This window comes from Zalophus californianus, chromosome X (assembly GCF_009762305.2).
Source record: "Zalophus californianus isolate mZalCal1 chromosome X, mZalCal1.pri.v2, whole genome shotgun sequence".
Taxonomy (NCBI): domain Eukaryota; kingdom Metazoa; phylum Chordata; class Mammalia; order Carnivora; family Otariidae; genus Zalophus; species Zalophus californianus.
Window position 1 is genome coordinate 102,496,709 of NC_045612.1, and position 18,254 is coordinate 102,514,962.

The 18,254-nt window shown below is 39.9% G+C and overlaps 1 protein-coding gene across 2 annotated transcripts in view; it reads left to right on the forward strand.

The window, feature by feature from the left end:
• DMD (dystrophin) overlaps positions 1-18,254 on the forward strand; it is a 2,214,577-nt gene that overhangs the window by 1,897,084 nt on the left and 299,239 nt on the right. For both annotated transcript variants that reach the window (XM_027607979.2, XM_027607980.2), the window contains exon 60: positions 9,226-9,372. In XM_027607979.2, coding sequence (XP_027463780.1) covers positions 9,226-9,372 — 147 coding nt within the window. The remainder of the gene's footprint in view (positions 1-9,225; positions 9,373-18,254) is intronic.

The following is an 18,254-nucleotide window of genomic DNA, read 5'->3' on the forward strand; positions in this document are numbered from 1 at the left end:
GGGAGCCCGAAGTGGGGCTCGATCCCAGGACCCTGGAATGAGCCACCCAGGCACCTCTAAGCTGGCTTCTTTTATTTAGGAATTTGGTGTCAGACTTTTATAGGAAACTGTGGTGGTAAAGTAAATTGAGAATAGCTGTTGGTCTGAAGTATTAGTAATTAATGCAAAAAGGCCTAATTCTCTTGACTATTTATTCTTTAGTAAAATTGTATTGAGGGATTATCATGTGCTGGATCCAGGCATACCCTGGTGAAAAAAATAATATCGAATTGCCTTAATGAAGATTATTAGAGTCTTGGGATGGGATAGATGATGAATTAATAAATAGGCAAATGTATATGCACTTTGAAATTGCCAACTGGGCCAAGAAGGAAGGGTGCTAAGAGGGAGAGATAGAGGGAGAGCTCTCTAAACAGGAAAACCAGGGATGGGCTCATTTTCACGGTCCCTTTCAGTGAGATCTGAGGTACATGAATGAAAGCCAGCCAGGCAGAGAGTACAGATGTAAAAGTCCAGGCTGAGGGAATAGCATACACGAAGGGTCTAAGCCAAGAATAAGTTTGGTGAGCTCTAGGAACACAGCATTTTCCAAGTTCTTGTTAAAAATGCCTACATCTCAAGCCCACCCTGGACCTACAGAATCAAAAACGCTGGGGACAAGGGACGCCCAGGTGGCTCAGTTGGTGGGATGTCCGATTCTTGGTTTCAGCTCAGGTCATGATCTCAGGGTCATGAGATCGAGCCCTGCATTGGGCTCTGAACTCAGCTCAGCGTCTGCTTCAGATTCTCTCTCCCTCTCTCTCTCCGTTTCTCCCCCCGCTTGCATTCTCTCTCTCTCTCTCTTTCTCAAATAAATAAGTAAATAATCTTTAAGCAAACAAACAAATAAATAAAACACTAGGGACAGGAGCTTGTAGGCTCTGCATTAACAAATGCTCCACAGTGACGATGGCGCACGCTCTTAGTGAGAATCCCTGCCTTATGGGGAGTTTTGAGCCTTGTAGGGAAAGGTGAGAGCAAGACAGGGGCAGCAGCAGTAGTAAATGTGGACCCAGTCCGTGAACATTTTAGACTGTCAGATCCATTTGCAAATCCAAAAACCTGTTAGTTGTAAAACCTAAGCTGTCTAAAATAACTCCTGAATTTGAATATCAATGTCCTTGTGGTTGATATTTTTAATGGCTTATGGATTATTACTTATTTTTAAATGAGTAAACAGATTTCGTTAACTGACATGTCACTTGATGTTTTGTCACATATAATTAAAATTTCTCAGATAGAAAATATTGGCATTTCTTCTGTTTCCTTAGCAGCCTAAAAACATGGCTTGCTTAAATGATTTATTTATACTCATTAGAGACCTTTTTATTTTTAATTGTGCATATTTTGCATTTAGCCTCTGCAGAACACGGGTGAACTACCTTCTTATTTCTTTTAACTGTGTCATGCGAAAGCTATGGAAAACTGGAAATGTTTTTGTTTTTGGTTTTTTGGTTTGTTTGCTTCTTTTTTTCTGTGAAGAGAAAATAATTAGCAGTCACAGTTAGGATTACAGAAATAAGTTTCCGAGGAAATTAGTCACTAGATGTGCACAACGTGTTCTTGTAAGTAGAAACCTGTCCTTTGTGATCAATTCTGTCTTGTTTCTCATTTCTAATTTATATCTGTGAAGGCAAAATGAACAACATGCATAAAAAAGAAGATAGGCATTATTAGTGTGGTAGAGCTGTAATTCAGCTCTGACTCTCAGAACCTTGAGTTTATGAGCTTCATAGTGGAGCCATGTCCAAAAAGATGAAGAATGACGATGGATGCAAATGAGAAAATGTTAAAAAAGAATTTATGCTTTTGTGTTCAGGTGTGCATTCTTTTTCAAGAAAATGAAGAGAAACTAGAGATCCTTTTTTCATAAAAATATGGGGATTCTTTATGGGGATAACACAGCAGTTGCTCTTCTTTGAGTGCCACAAATTTGGAACTGTGGTGACTCTGAGGACAAACCGTAGCTAAAATATAATTACTGATAATTGTTTGGGAAATGAAAGCCCCAAATTTCTTCATGCCTACAAACTTCATATTGTTTTCCTAAAATCTGGGTGCCTTTTTTTTTTTTTTTAATTTAACCTCCCTCTAAGTCATCCTGATTATGCTACCTCTAGGTCATTAGTTCTGAGTTTGTTTCATTATTTATGTCCTTATTCTGTTTGCTGGTCAAAAGTGGCCATGCCCAACTATGAAAACGTACAAGAATGGCCCTGAAAGCTGAACGCAGGGAAGACAATGAAAAGAAACAGCATAATATTTTGCCTTCAGGCTACCACAATAGGAACCGATGCTGGAATGGAATGCGGCCGCATCTCTAGTAAAAAACAGTACATGTTTCAATGGCGTAATTTATTGTCAAGAATGTCTATCAGAGGCAAAAGTGGTATGAAAGGCAGAGGGATATACGTCGTCAGTCTGCAGACTACCCCTTCTGTCTCAGCTCCATCCACTTCCTCAGCATTTGGCAGAGATCACGGAGTTAATATTACAGAAATGGTGGCCGGTCTCCATTTTGTTGGAGATCTATGGGAGAGCCTCATAATGTTAGTAATGAGAATTCACCTAAGAAGTCTCTTGCAAAAAACAAGTGTCTGACCTCTGAAATCCAAGGGTAAAGGAAATTGAGGAACTGGATGAAGTTTGTCTATGTAGTAGATGCTGTAGGCACCCCAGCCAGATCCCTTCACCAAGCTGGTGCACTCATCCCCCAGCAGCTCTGAGGGTTGGCTGCTAAAAGATTCATAGTAGCACCCTTTTCCAGAAAACCTCCCTCAGGCAAAAGGAAGCCGCCTTGCCTGGGAAATAACACCACCCCTTTTCCCCTCAGACAGCCAGGGGGCAGCTAGTGGCCAAACACCGACTGACATTGGGGCAGAAAAGGACAACCCCTTTGTCTCAAGATGGAACCAACTGTGGTATAATTTGTGCTCCAGAGCTCCCCATGGGATCAAGCTGATGTCGGGCTCCATCTGAGACCACATCCTTACTTAGCTTTTCTGTCCTGTCCGCCTGCCTCTCTCACTTCAGATCGCTCAGACTCTGCTTCCCCAAAACCCAGCCTAAGTCAGTAGGTATCTGAGACAAATGCTGAACCTCCACCCTGGGCACCACATCAGGCAGTGAACCAACCAGAATAAAGAGCCAAGAATTACAGTTAACAATGGACATCTCCAAGCCTGATGCATTTCATGAAAGGCTTGCCTACATCTTATCTTGTGTTTCTCTGTTATTGGTCCAATGACATTTGAGTAGCTCATGTGCCCCAAGTATTTTAGAAGTTCCAATAGGCCTCTGATCCTCTGGGCAAAGCAGCATATGGTCCTTGACTCTCTTGGCCCCAGTGGCGGGCACTCACTCCCCTCAAGATAATGTAGCCATCCAGAAATGCAGAAGCTGCAAAACACAGCTGGGCTGTACCTGCCCCCAGTTCTTGGGTAACTGGGTTCTATGAGGTCTTCCCGGAGCCTCACATAGGAGTTCTAATAACGCTACGCAAGCCCTGTATTTGCAGGACATGATATCCACTTCCTCCCCCTCACCTTCGTACTACTGATGCTGCGTGAAAAATCCTGGGACTTTTCCTAGTGCCTTCTCTTTGTAGACAGTTTTCCAGGGGTTTTGGTTCTCAAACATTTGTTCAATAAGGTTTCATTGTAGAGAGACATGCAATTAGTCACTATTTCATCTTTTAAGTAGTATTTGTGATGTAAATTTCTCCACACAGTGTATATAGCCTTAGAATGGCCTTTCATCATCAGACCCGACTCATTTTGAATTTCTAGTATGAGACATGGGACTTCTCTGAATTAGTAGGTTAAGATTTCAGAGAAGAATGTTTAATGTCCCCAAGAAGGGAGGTTTTTCAGATTATCAGTACCCCATTAATATATAAATAAAACACTTTATATGTGTGTGCGTGTGATATGTATCATGTCACACAATTTATAAATAAGCTCCTAGGTGGCATTGCTAATTCACGCATCCCAGAGCCGCTTCCCCTCCTTGCCTGCTTGTGCAACTGCTCCTACTGTGGCCTTCCTTGGATTGTCCTGGACCTCCACCACTGGCTCCCCTACTTTCTCTCCATCTACAAGCCTCATCTTGCTTCACTTCCCTCCTAATCCAGTTTAGATTCCATCGTGTTTTTCAGTGACATTCCAGCTAAAATTTAAACTGTCTTGTCCCTGACAGAGACACCTGACATGACCCCAAACCTGGATCAAATGCTTTCTCCATGCTTGCAAAGAACACTGTTGGAGAAGGAGAAAATGGGGTGGGCAGGTTCAAGATTTCAAAAAAAAAAAAAAAAAAAAATGTCAGTCCTCGGCCTCCAATGGGCCCTTGACACCATCTAGCAACCTCGCTAGTTTCTGAGGTCAACCTCTGTCACAGTCTCTGTCACACCTAATTCAAATGTTCCCACTTACCCTGAATTCATGTTTTCATCCAACGAATATTTGTTGAACACCGATTTTATGCCCAGTCTGTTGCTTCATACTTCATAGAGGAATCAGAGGCCCTCAAAGTACAAGTCCCTTGACTTATTTTTTTCCAGTCCTTTAAAGTGACCTTCTGTACCCAGCAGCATAGTCCCTTAACTATGAAGCCAAAGCTTCTCCCTCCAAAACAATGTTCCCTTGTTAATAGATCATTCCTTTCTTTTGTTGCAATGTGGTTGATGACTAAAATCCTAAATCTATATTTGAACAAATCTTTAACTACATAAGGATAAGCAACAATCTGACAACCAATTTAATTTCATAAAAAGAAGAAAAACTTGACATATCAGACTTATATATCATTCTAAATCAGTGCTTTTATATCTATAATCAGACAACATTTAATGAAGTGAAAATTCTGCTGGCATGAAACTAGTCATAATAAAATTAGACTTGGTTTGCTCTTTCATGGAGAACATATTCCAGATGTTTAAGTGATTCAAAGAAAACCCACAATATAATGGCTCCCTTCAATGTTTTCTTACTCACTGCTTCCAAACTAGAATAAAATCTAATGAAATTCTGGTCGTATTTAAATAGCACAGGATATTGTTCAGAGTTAACTGTACTTTTTTGACATTTTATACTTGGTGTTCAATAATGTAAACATATATTTATATGTGTAATATTAAAAGCTCTAATGTTGGAAAGATAGTCAAACACAATGTGACATCCAGTTAAATGACACAGGACCCGTATTGAGTCTTTACATGGCATGGTGTCTTGTGATTCGGTGTTTAGGGAGCCATACTTCTTACTCGGTACACTTCTAGGCATTGATAGTCTACAACAGCAGTGAGCCATCCTCAGGGGGTATGGGGCCGCCACAGGAACCTAGGCCAGATGCCAAAGTGGAGACTGACTCGGACACTCTCCCACCTCCTTTTTCTCTTCCTCTCTTCTATCTCCACTTAGCCTTCTTTCGTCTGTTCTCATGGGCTTAGTGCCCTCATGATGATGTCTAGCTGGCCAAAGTTCTTCGTTCTGCTCAGTCCCATCATGATATCACCCAGCATGAAACTTCCCACCAAATGATCACTTTACCAACTGACCTTCTCCCCGCCCCCATCAAAGCTTCCTTTGATCCTAACAGAAATGTAATCCGGATTAAACTAAACATATGCCTTCCGCCCCCCCTTAGTTAATGATGATACTAGTAGTGGTAGCAGTGGTAGTCAAGGAGTGGTAGTAAAATTTATCATAGATTTCTTCTATTCCAGCTCAGAACCTAGAGTTCAGCAGTTAATTGAAAAAGTTAATTCAATCAGGGAATCATAAAAAAGTATGTCTTAAACATTTTATTGGATCTTAGTCAACCAGGATTTTAATGTTGTGTGAAGATTTCTTCTTTAAGTGTAGATTCACTGATTAGACTTCTCCATAAATCACACTGATGATGAAGACTTCGTGATTTCCAGTTCCAGTTTCTTTCATGTAGACAGAACCCATCAGGAAACATGAAAGTCATTCTGAATACAGAACCCTTCTAAATTTTTCAGATTATTTTCCTAATCTTTTACAGTTGCCCTGTCTACACCCAACTCAACAATATTTACTTCTCTTGTTCTTTTTAAAGCACATTTCTAGAGGGTTTAATCTGGTTTTCATAGAAATAATAGCTTATTTTTCTCTTAGACTTAAATTTCTTTGGTTTGTGAAATCTTTAATTAAATTATGTAATTGCAATACTAACTGGCAAAAACAGGTTTGAGACCATACCACAACTGACCACTCAATTAATGAGAGCTGAAGGCCATGCATCCTGGCAGATAGCTCTAACATTTTATTTAGAGGCTATGAAAGGCCCCAGTCACTGTGTTTCACAGAGGCATGAAGACTGGCTAATCTGGTGAGTCTTAAGTAAAGACTAGTTAAGAGAACGTCTACTGTAATTGCTAGATGCGGGGGTGGGGGGGGAGGGAGGCGGAGGGGAACAGAAGCCACAGGATTCCATGATGGCGGGGAGAGAGGAGGAGAAGGAGAGTGAGTGTTCTGGTTAATGATGTGTACTGGACCCTAATTTTTTTAAAATATTTTATTTATTTATTTGAGAGAGAGCACAAGAGGGGGGAGGGTCAGAGGGAGAAGCAGACTCCCTGATGAGCAGGGAGCCCGATGCGGGACTCAATCCTGGGACTCCAGGATCATGACCTGAGCCAAAGGCAGTCAGTCGTCCAACCAACTGAGCCACCCAGGCACCCTGGACCCTAATTTTTAATCACCTTCATCTTCCAAAACACCAATGGAGGATTAAAATCTGTGTCCAGGACTTCGCAGGGAGGAAGTGAAAATCCAAATATTCCAATAAAAGGCGTTTGAACACATACATGATGTAGTCCAAAGGGAGCTGAAACCTGCATGTGACTGAGCCAGATACTCAATGGCTAAGAGGCACGCTGTTGAAGACTGATGATTAACAGACGGGGTTAGCCTGCAGTTTTGTCAGACTCTGCCTGGCTGCCGCACCATCTCTGCAATGCTTTCCTGTTTCTAGTTCCTACTCATATGATATTTATTTATGGTGTGTAGAAACAGATGTTATTATCCGGAAGAGAATGCCTCCATTTTGTGATGATTGCCCTTGTCCAGTTTTCTCCATTGACATTTAGGAAATCTGTTTTCTAGGGGCACCTGGATGGCTCAGTCAGTTAAGCCACCAACTCTTGATTTTGGCTCAGGTCATGATCTCGGGGGTCGTGGGATGGAGCCCCGCACAGGGCTCTTCCCTCAGCAGGGAGTCAGCTTCAGGATCCCCCACCACCACCACGCACCTTAGCGCACGCACGCACACATGCTGTCTCTCAAATAAATGAATAAATCTTTAAAATAAATCTGTTTTCTAACCTTTTATTACACAAAACAAAGTGATTATGGATCATTTCCTTTTGGAGATATGAATTTACATCAATGAATTTTACCTCCTTTCATGGGATCCTTTTAATCTCTATATTTATTTATAAGGCAAGGGAATAATAATATTTACTATCAATCCCTATAAAAACTTTCTCAGACTGATTCCTATGACATTCCACTGACATGAAGTTGAATAAAGATGAATACATCAGATAGGATTTTTTTGCATGTCTGTGGTCAGATAGAAAGATTTCTTCTGGTTTCCTTTATTTTTATTTTTTATTAATATATAATTCACAAATGATAAAATTCACCCTTCAGGGGCACCCAGCTGGCTCAGTTGGTGGAGCCTGTGACTCTTGACTTCGGAGTCATGAGGTGGGCCCCATGTTGGGTGTACAGTTTACTTAATAAAAATTTTTTTAAAATTCATTCTTTTGAAGTGTGCAATTCAGTGGTGTTTAGTATATTCATAAGGTTGTGCTACCATCACCACTGTCTCATTCCAGAACACTTCCATCACTCCCAAAAGACGGCCATGATTCTTTAATATAATATTCTTACTGCCCGTTTTTAAAAAACATTAAGTTCTATAGAGTGATTATCACAATGTCTTATATTACCTAAGAACTATATGAGTCTTATATTCCATACAATACCACATTTTAGTGGTGAGATATTCAGGTTGATTTGACAGGACTAATGCCATTCTTATTTAGAATGTACATACTGGCTCCTTTCCTTTCGAGTGGGAGGGAATTGGAGGGTTATAGATGAAGTCGGTGTAAACGGTGGTTTTATCAACATAGTGAACCAGAGAAATAACACCTACCCAGATCAAGCAAGTCAAAGCAGTGCATATACCCAAGCAAGTGATGTTGTCCTTGTGCAAAGACATTACATTACACAAACTGTTCTCCTAAGTGAGGGAATTTGTCCCTTAGAAATTGCTCATTGGAACATTTGGACATCATGCATCATGTTAAAGATCCATAAATGTCATCTCAATAGGGTAAATATGATGCATGGTAATATCCTCCCCATATCTGCATAGGGTTCTTCTGCTCACCAGATTGTCGTGATGCATTGCATCGGAGAATCCCATTCTAGTGCTTCAGAGACAGCCGAGAAGCCCCATGGGAGCCTTCCTAAGTCATTGCTACAAGGACTAAATTACCAGGAGACCAGGAAGTCATTCTTAGGGCTTGACAAAATACCCTAATCTCTAAATGAATCTATTTATTATGCAGTTGGTGTAAAGTATGAATGTAATATTTCATGATTGAGTATATCTTTTTATTGTAAAAAAAAGGGGGGATCCATTTGTGGTTGTAAGATGAGTAGAATTTAGAATCTAGCAGTGTATTTTTTCTGTTACTTTGCCAATCCAGAATTACTTTGGAAAGGTATATGATATAATAGCTAAGAATATGTACTCTGGAGGCAAGCAACCCTGGGTATGTATCCCAGGTTCCTCAATTTTGACCCATTGAACCTTTGGCAAGATATAACCTCTGCAAGTTGTTTTCTCACATGTAAAATAAGAATTCTCCAACTACCAATCTCATAGGGTTATTTTGTAGGAATAAAATTATTAGTATGTGGACAGAGCTCATCACAGGATTAGGCACCTAAGAAATGCTCTGTAAATATTAGTTATTATTATTCACCCATTCACAAATGTTCGTGGTTACAATGTCACTGTAATAGAGCAAACGTCACTAACACTGCACCCCAAAGAGAACAAGATATCTTGTACTTACCATGTGTCTGTTTCTTTGTTTTAAATGTTCTCATTTTCCAACTCACCCTTGATTATTTCACACAGGTGCTTCGAGGAGAAATTACACCTCTGAAAGAGAATGTCAGCTACGTCAATGACCTTGCTCGCCAACTCACTACATTGGGCATTCAGCTGTCACCATATAACCTCAACATTCTGGAAGACCTGAACACCAGATGGAAGCTTCTGCAGGTAGGCACATTATGAGCATTGCAGTTCCTTGTTACAACAAGAGAATATATGGATAAAGCTTGTTTGTAAGGAACAAGAAAAGTAGTTTCTTCATGTGATGTTCTGGATAATATTTCATGAATATACGGTATTTTATATTATTTAGTAAGTTCCTATATAAATGTTTTCAAACCTATTAGTAATAATTTTTGTAAATAGCTTAAAGTTAGACTTTCCTATATCTTGCAATAAATATGGAAAATTGTGCTGAATCATGATGGAAGGACTTATTTACTCTCATACAATTACTTTGTACTATTATTGCTTGGATTCTTTCAACATCTTTACCTCTGGAATCCTAATTTAAACAACAGTCAATGGTAAGACATATTCTAAAATCTTTCTAAAAAGAACATCCTGGGCACCTGGGTGGCTCGTCGGTTAAGTGTCTGCCTTCGGCTCAGGTCATAATCCCAGGGTCCTGGGATCGAGCCCCAAGTTGGGCTTCCTGCTCAGCGGGCAGTCGGCTTCTCCCTCTGCCACTGCCCCCACTCATGCTCACTCGCTCACTCTCTCTCTCGCTCGCTGTCTCTCAAAAATAAATAAATAAATAATCTTTTTAAAAAATAATAAAAAATAAAAAGAACATCCTATCACAAACCGAGGTTTTTCATAGCTTTGCATAATAAATATAGAGACCAGAAGCATGCTCAAGGTCACACTAGCTGTGGGACCTTGGGCAAGTTATTTAACCCTTCCGTGCTTCGGTCTTTTATCTGAAGAAAATGTGAATATTAAATGTTTCTAAAATACCAGTCTATTATTAGGAGAAGTGAGTCAAAAGATGTGGAAAGTGCTTAGAACAGTACTAGTTACATAGTAAATGTTGTATAAATTCTAGCTCTTGGTGTTATTGCAGTTATAATGGTTATTATTATAGCATACAAGTTTAGGAATCAAACTTACTGAATGACCTTGAAGTCACTCATCCTGTCAGTTCTCTCATCTCTAACATGCTTGCTGTAATAGTAAAGAAATTAATTCATGTAGAGTTGTTAGTACAGTACCTGGCTCATAATAAGAACTCAGAAAAGGTAATGTGTCTCTATGTTCCCCACATGAGGGACACTGTGTAAATACCCCAAAACCTCCAAACTGCTTTTACCGTAGAATTAGAGAATTGTTTTGTCTCCCTCTCCAGTTTCATAGGATGCAGACAGTATGCTTCTGAGGACAGAGAGGAAACTGAGTTTAAAAATATTTGTTTTCAATGTTTTAATAGGAAAAAAATGATAAAGCAGATAACTTTTTGTATTGGCAGTCCATTTAGGGGTGTGATTGAAAGTCCTGTTGAAGAATTGCTAGATCTTTAATAAAAACAAGTTCCAAATTCAAGACCTCTTGAGATCTCCTATAATTTAATTCTTGTTGTGATGGATAGTTTTGAAATATCTGTATGATAGACTGGTATAAGTGGCATTGACTAAAGCAAGGCAATATAGTTAAGCAATTAAATGCCTTTCTATGTCTATTCGTTTCATAGTGGCTAAGTACTATTAAAATCTTATCAGCTTCATCCTTAGTATGTTTTTCACTTTAAGGAAAGTAATAAATGCCCAAGGAAAAGCAGTGGCCACATTTGTTCTCTTCAAGCACTCTTGAACTGTATCTTAAAATTTCTTTTAAAGAACCAAATGCTGGGTGCCTGGGTAGCTCAGTCGGGTAAGCGTCTGCCTTCAGCTCAGGTCATGATCCCGGGGTCCTGGGATGGAGCCCCACATCAGGCTCCGTGCTCAGCGGGGAGCCTGATTCTCCCTCTGCTGCTGCTCCCCCTGCTTGTGCTCTCTTTCTCTCCCTCCCTGTCAAATAAATACATAAAATCTTTAAAAAAGAAATGCTGCATTTGTTTTCTGAACGTGGTATGAGATTTGTGACCATGGCACATAAGCTTACAAGATGAGGTCAAAAGATTATGACTGATAAGGAAAGTTTCTAAAGATCAGTGCTAGATGAGCCATTATAGTCGCACTCTTTATTTAGATGTAAAGTATGAGAAAATATTAATAGCTTAAGTTTTGCTCATTCCTTAAAATGAATAAGGACTTGGTTATAAATATAGGGAAGTACATGGAAGGAGCTGATGTAGTAAAAAGAGGACTGGAGTGAATAATATTAGCCCTGACTTCAAACTGAAGCTCATTCTTTGACCATGTTATCTTGAAGAAGGCTTTATCCTCCCTCAGCTTTAATTCCCTCATTTATAAAATGAAGCAATCCATTTGGTCTCAGGTCACAGCCAGCTCAATCCTATGATTCTGTATCTGGATATCTTGGCGGGGTGGTGGGGGAGAGATGCAAATGACAAAATTTAGTTTAGAATCAATACAGTGGCTTCCTCTCTTCATGTTACAGACATGGCTCGTGGGGATTGTGTTTCTCCTTCTTTCATTTTAACTTTCAAACCCCTCATCCCAAGCCCACATATACATGGCTTTCTCGTACTAAACAGCTCGATGAGTTCATGGTACATGCTCTTGTTGTGGCAAATTTCACATGTTGCTATTTTTGAACATGACCTTAAGGATATGCTTGAAAAGTGTTTTCAGCAGAGAGCTGAATCAAGTGGATTCCATTTGTTTCCTATGACCATAATTGTAACCACTCTGCCATATTATAAATGGTAGTCCTTGTTCAGAAAGTGAACAATGCCAAGAAATGAGATTCACATCAAATAACTTCATCCCCTTGGCAGAGCAAGTCATATGTCCTGTCAACAACATTTTACCATTAGAAGAATGTATCTGACTAAAGAGTCACCCAACTTCTGTGAAGGGAAGCTGGAGCCCATCACAGTGCTATGTCAGTTAGGACATCATGATACAAAATTAGTACAAATTCATCTCTGCTTCTCTGTCTACTAAGACAGAGAAAAATTAAGAAATAGAGAGTTGGAGTAACGGGAAGGCACATATACACCTAAGAAAAAAACCTCTGAAATTGGGGCAAAATAGTGTAATAGAAGAAGGAGAGTTACATAGTACCAGGCTATATCTACTTGATACCAGAATATCCGGGGTTTAATTAGACAATCCATGAATTTTTATCTTTTTTTTCAAAGATTTTATTTATTTATTTGAGAGAGAGAGAATGAGAGATAGAGAGCACGAGAGGGAAGAGGGTCAGAGGGAGAAGCAGACTCCCTGCTGAGCAGGGAGCCCGATGCGGGACTTGATCCCGGGACTCCAGGATCATGACCTGAGCCGAAGGCAGTCGCTTAACCAACTGAGCCACCCAGGCGCCCCTCCATGAATTTTTATCTTAAAAGAAAGCCATGCTGGTTTTTTTTAGCTGTGTGCAATATCAGTCAAAATGATAGAAACAGATAAACCGTGTATATTTGACATCAACAGCCAAGGAAGACACAATCACGATTAATCTGTACATGGAAACAGTGTCTAGAGAGCTCCGAATTTATTTGGGATGCACTAATAGAAGTTTAGAGACATTGGTTTCCCTGTTGGAAACTCTGTAGGAATAAAATCCTCTTTTCTGCCTCAGAGTGGACTCACTGGTTGGGATGTTTGTCCTAGACCACGTGACACTGTGTTTTAGGCAGAGGAAACCTATGCCCTTCCTCGTGAGGAGGAGTTTTCATGTGCATTCGCTTGTTTAATCCTCATAACATTAGGATGATGCCTCACTATTACCTATTATCACTAGTCCCTTTTACATGTAAGGAGACTGAGACGTAGAATATGACACAGTCCCGGTCACAGTCAAGGTGTGAATCCTCTCTTCGGAACTGCGACCCCCCCCCCGGCCCTTTTGTTTCCTCTTATCAAAGTCCTGTTTAGTTTGGACGTCACAAAGGCATACTTGAAAGCTAGTTTGGGCGACCTGGGTGTGAAATGCTTCGCTCTTTTCCTGCTTCTCCCCTTTTTTGAGTGACTCGGGGATATTAACTTTGAAATCTTTTTACAAACCAATGGATTAACGAGCCCAGTTCAGTGTACCCCTTAAAAATCCCACCTGTAGTTTGAAATATAAGATGTTAAAGCATTACATTCTTCATTGTCTTTAGAACACAGCAACCGTCCGAAAATCGACCAAAAGTGATTTTAATGAATTAGCTCTTAAAGCGGAAGCAATGCTAATATTTGACCCGGTACAAATGAGTATGAAAACCAAATGGGAAGAAAATTAAACTGATGATAAACTTTTCTAATGTTGAAGCAATGGGTACATGTTCAGTGACATAGTCATGCTCTTTATTCACCAAGCGCAAGTACTACAGAGAATATTCAACTCTAGGGAAGTACCGCTGGGGGATGTTCTAACCATTTCTCTGCATTACTAGTAAACCCGTGAAGAGCAACAGAAGCTGCAAATACACTTTAATATAAAGAGTACATGCTTTATTGACTGTGGGATGTCTGGAATGTAATCACTTGAAAAATATTGAATATGAAGACATTTCTAGGCATGATATTCTTTAAATATGTTTAAGGACAGTATCATGAATTATGTATGTTTTTAAAGGTTTCCTAAGATTCTCCCACAGTCATGCAGACAGTTACATTACTCCATCTTCACATCTGTGTTAACTTTCTGTCACAAGGATCTAGACCCTCATCTTCTGCACATCCCTGTGTACCTAGCAGAAAAGCCATAATCATCCTATCTGGTCCAAGGACATACTGACCAAAATCCCCTTTACTGCTTATGCCATCTTAGGAAAAATTTTATAGATGCGTTTTCTTTTAATACTTCTGTAATGGCTCACTCTTTCTCCATGTCATAAACAAAAAAATATGCTATTATGACACTAATACTATAAAAGTGGTACCTTTTTAGATCTCTGACTTACAAATTCTTCAGTAATTCCTGACCAGGAATTTGGTCTACATAATCAGACTAGTAAGACTGTGGAAGAACATGGGATCATATTTAGCTGGCCAACAAAAATATTTGCATGGCTTTGTTTTTTAAAAATTTAACAAGCATTTTAATTGAAAAATTAAGAATTCCAGCACAGCAGCTTACGATCTTTACTTTGGTGAGATAGGTTTTCAGAGCAGGCTTCTATCTGTACATGTGTGTGTTTGTCCTTGTCATCATTGAGCACAGGATTTGATCCTTTAAATATGTTGACTGATTTTGAACATTTTCTTCATACTCTTTTTTTATTTTTAAGGATACTGTACTAAGCATTTGGCATTATGGGGTCCCTTCTAGGCAGGGGGGTCTAAGTGAGCTGTGCCATCTGCTCTTACAAATAATGTGGACCTTTTACTAACTGAGGGTAAGGAGAGGATATCTGACTTCAGTCCCTTTGGTTGGCCAAGGGTTGCTTCTACCAATGTCTTCTTAGCATGTTCTTTTTTGCCTATTTCTTTAACAATACCTAAAATGATTCTGCCTGTGGTTAGACCACAGAACCCAGGAGAAAATGATGAGACTGAGGCCATTCTCAAAGGAAATGTGTTTTCCTCTATCAGTTTTTCTCAAATGGTCATAAGCATCAGAATCACCTAAAGACTTATTAAATCACTGGGCCCCACTTCCAGCGTTTCTGATTCAGTAGGTCTGGGCTGGGGTTGGACATTCCGCCTTTCCAACCAGCTCCCAAGTGAGGCTGGTGCTGCTGATCCAGGGACCACACTCTGAGAACCATTGTGCTACATTAAGTACTTGCCAGGTACAGACAACTTTAAAAGATTTTTAAAAGTGTCTTCTGTAAGATACTTCGAGAAGTTTACGGTCACACTGTGGAAAATAAGCCTAACACCATGCAGAAAATTCTGTGTTAGAGGAGTGTTACGGTGCTACAGCAACCTGGAAACCTAAGCCCTTAACTTGTCTTCCAGGCAGAAAGGGGAGGGTGAAGGGGAACTTCTTGTAGATTCCTTTTAGTAGAACTGAGATATGTTGTAAGTGTCATATACATATCAGGTTTCAAAGACTCAGCACCAAAAATAAAATATTTTTATACTGGTTACATGCTGAGGTGATGATATTTTTATGTATTTGGCTAAGTAAAAGTTATCATTAGAATTAATTTCACCTGTTTTTTATGATTATTCATACTTGGGTATTTTTCTTGAAGATGAACAAAGTGAGCCTGTTGCTTCAAGTAAAACAACCGACACTGTTTCTTTTTACTTTTTTTAATGTGTCCACTAGAAAATTTAAAATGACATAATGCAGCTCGCATTATATTTCTATTGGATAGTACTGGTCAAGAACAAAAATCTAGCATAGATAAGATTCAGCTGCAGAGCTTGTTAAACCACCCTTACCACCACCACCACCCCCCGCCCCAAGATTTAGTAGGTATTAGGTGAAGCCTGCGATTCTGTCTTTCTATCGAGGTCCTGGGAGAAGCTGTTGAGATATAAGTAGTACTTCCATTGTGTAGGGATCCTCTAATTCTTGGAATGTTAATAAGGGATCCACGGGCTTGAAAAGATTGGACTCCACTAACCAAAAATATTGTAGTGCTGTGGGAAAAACTACCCTAACATGTTCTAAACTGTAAGTAAAAAGACTTCAACTACAATGCTGAGTTTGATGTGTCCCCTGGCAGGAGTTTCTTAAAAAAGCTGAAAGTGAAGGAAATGAGAAGAACAAAGAGGAAAGAATGTGTTTGTTTTAGAGAAGGTTAGGTCACAGAAGGATTTGTTGACATTAGGAATAGAATGACCCATGAAAAAAAGGACAATTAAGTTCTAAGAAAACGTCTTTTCAGTGAGGAGAGAACACTCATTTATGCTTAGCCTCGTCTCTGTTAAAAAAAATAAAAAGGAAGTGCACAAATCCCTTTAAAGATTTGAAGGAATGAGGAATGCGTGCATCTCAGAAGTCCAGGATAACTCAGGCCTTTAGAGCACACTGAGGTCAACGCGTACTGTCAACCTTCTGGACATTTACCTCAGTCACTGTGGCTTCCAGTGTTTCTACAGCTAATGATACTTTATTCAAGAAGAATGATACTGAAATTGCCTAGGGAACCTTGAAAGTAATGTGATGCAGAGGTTCCAGAGTCCGGCCTCCGCACTCCAAAGAATAGTCTAGTTTTCAAGGGCATTCTCTATTGCGAAAAAAAAAAAGAAAAAGAAAAAGGTCATTGCGATGTGTGGGACTAGAGGGAGAAAAGTGAATGATGTAGGAAGTGTGACCAAAAAAATTATACGGGGTACAAAATGAAGCCAGTGGAAGTCACAGAAATATTTATTGGTTGAAGAGAATGCAAGGCATATTAATTTTTCAGGGCTTTTATAAAGTGAAGCCAAACCTTCATGAAGTTATCTGATTGCTTGATCTTTGTGTACTCCTTAATTCCTGATTTGTTTGCATTGGGAGCTATTTTTGCTAGTTGTGAAGCTAGCTACTGTGGTAATCCATTTAACTATTTTGTGGTTTTAAAACACGTCACGCGTCCCTGTCAAATGTGTTTAAACAGCAGCTAAATTTATGGATGTCCGCATTTCTTTTACTTTCTTGGTGTCGCTCCCTCCTTTTCAGCAACACGCACGCAATCAAGAGTATTTAAAACTGCCATTATGCTCACGCTTTCCTGTCCCTTCTTTCTTCTTCTGCAGCTGACATTTGCCCTTCCCTCCGATTTTTCCCTGCTTTACTCTTGATTCAGTTAAGGGTCCTTGGCTCTGCAGCCAGACCTCCATCATCCGAGGCGAGCTGCCTCGGCTCCGCCCTTGCTTGGGGCACTTGTTTGCCCTGGCTGTCCGCCTCTTTGCCTTTCCCACTGCCCTTTGGCGTGTGACACTCCCCAGCAGCTGCTCACATTTCCCAGGCTACGTCACGCACAGCATTCAAAGGGCTGCTATTCCCACATTTCCACCCGAGGACTCCCCCTCTCCTCCTGCCCTGCGCATTCCTCTGGAAATAACCCCCTTTCAGACCATATGAAAGGCTGAATGTTAAAGCCTACTCCGCAAGTAACTCCCTAAGAAACTGGCTTATGAAATTCAGAAATGCTGAGTTTAAAGGTCAGTGCCACAGAGTGAATCCTAAATTACTGTAGTTTATCTTAGTGTTTCTTTATTTTTATCAGTTCTTTAAGGTCCTTAAAATAATTGTCATCCGGATGTAAGTTCTCGCCTCAATTAACATATTCATTAATTTCAAAGGTGGATATATAGATGAAAAATATAATAAATTAGAAATTGATGATTCTATTAGAAATACTCTTTCTACAACAGGGCCATACTTTATTTGGCCAACAATATAGATTTGAGAAGAATTGATTTTAGTGAGAATTATGCATTACTGAAATTACTAATGTGCACTTATGTGGCTCTTACTGCATGCCATTCACTTTTCTAAGCACTTTTACATGTACTAACACTTGTGAGTCTCGCAGTCACCCTAGGAAGTAGATTCTATTTTTATCCTCATTTTACAGACGAGGAAAATGAGGAACCATGAGGTTAGGCGGCCTGAGTTCATGTAGCTGGCGAGAGAGTCGAGATTTGAACCCACGCAATCTGGCTGGAGAATGTCAGAACTACCAACTATATAGTACCTCCTCTCTCGTGTCAGAGAGACTGACATGACAGTATTTCCTCTGCATTTACAATGCAGCCCTCTCAACAACAAACACAGCTTCCCCCTCACATTTATTAATTTGTCAGGAATCACCTACATCAAGAGTTTAGGAAATACAGATTTAAAGTAGGATGACTATATGAATCTCAGACCACAGTCTTGGGAATAGATTGTTTAACATAGAACCTGAATCACTCAGAGATTAAAAATGAGAATCTCTCGGGGTACCTGGGGGCTCAGTCGGTTGAGCATCCAGCTCTTGATTTCAGCTCAGGTCATGATCTCAGGGTCATGGGATCGAGCCCCGTGTTGGGTTCCTCGCCCCCACGATTCTC